Source organism: Emiliania huxleyi, assembly GCF_000372725.1.
Source record: "Emiliania huxleyi CCMP1516 unplaced genomic scaffold EMIHUscaffold_10255, whole genome shotgun sequence".
Classification (NCBI taxonomy): Eukaryota; Haptophyta; order Isochrysidales; family Noelaerhabdaceae; genus Emiliania; species Emiliania huxleyi.
Window position 1 is genome coordinate 1 of NW_005202266.1, and position 1,117 is coordinate 1,117.

The 1,117-nt window shown below is 70.0% G+C and overlaps 1 protein-coding gene across 1 annotated transcript; it reads right to left on the reverse strand.

Moving 5' to 3' along the window:
* Window positions 1-43: 43 nt before the first annotated feature.
* Window positions 44-849, reverse strand: EMIHUDRAFT_260022 (hypothetical protein; the record flags this gene model as incomplete). Its single annotated transcript, XM_005793167.1, has 4 exons — window positions 44-136; window positions 208-288; window positions 499-579; window positions 781-849. 4 exons carry the CDS (start codon window positions 847-849, stop codon window positions 44-46), a joined length of 324 nt encoding a protein of 107 aa, XP_005793224.1.
* Between the last annotated feature and the right edge of the window lie 268 nt (window positions 850-1,117).

Below are 1,117 nucleotides of genomic sequence, written 5' to 3' on the forward strand. Positions count from 1 at the left end.
GTACTGCGCGAGTTGGGGCGGGCAGGCATAAGCGGCGAGGGCGTCAGGGAGCGAGAGGGGGGGCAAAGCCCAGAGCGGCCCTTTGGGGAAGGCGGGACCCGCCACCCCATTGTCCCTCTGCCTTCGCCTCCCGCTTCTGGCTGCGGCGATGGCGTGCGAGCGTGCGTGTGCGGGGGAGGCGAGCATGTGCGGCCGTGGGAGACGCACAGTGTCAGCCGTGCACTCGCTGAAGCTGGCGCCCTCCAGCGAGACGTCGCCGCTGTTGTACACCCACAAACCTCCTCCGCCCTGCGCGAGTTGGGGCGGGAAGGCATTCAGCGGGGAGGGCGTCAGCGAGCGAGAGAGGGCGGGCAAGCCCAGCGCGGCCCTTTTGGGGGAAGCGTGTCCCCGTTTGCCACCCCATCTCCCTCTGCCTTCTTCTCCCGCTTCCGGCGCCGCAATGGCGTGCGAGCGTGCGTGTGCGGGGGAGGCGAGCGTGTGCGGGCGTGGGAGACGCACATTGGCAGCCGTGCACTCGCTGAAGCTGGCGCCCTCCAGCGCGACGTCGCCGCTGCTGTACACGTACATACCTCCTCCGCGCTGCGCGAGTTGGGTGCGGGCAGGCATTAAGCGGGGAGGGCGTCAGGGAGAGGGCGGGCAAGCCCAGAGCTGCCCTTTGGGGAAAGCGGGTCCTGCCTCCCCATTGTCCCTCTGCCTTCCTCTCCCGCTTCCGGCTGCGGCGATGGCGTGCGAGCGTGCGTGTGCGGGGGAGGCGAGCGTGTGCGGGCGTGGGAGACGCACATCGCCAGCCGTGCACTCGCTGAAGCTGGCGCCGTCCAGCGCGACGTCGCCGCTGCTGCCCACGTACATACCTCCTCCGTTCTGCGCGAGTTGGGGCGGGCAGGCATTAAGCGGGGAGGGCGTCAGGGAGCGAGAGAGGGCGGGCAGGGCCCAGAGCGGCCCTTTTGGGGAAGGCGTCTCCCGTTTGCCGAACCATGTCCCTCTGCCTTCCTCTCCCGCTTCCGGCGCCGCAATGGCGTGCGAGCGTGCGTGTGCGGGGGAGGCAAGCGTGTGCGGGTGTGGGAGACGCACATCAGCCGTGCACTCGCTGAAGCTGGCGCCATCCAGCGCGACGGTA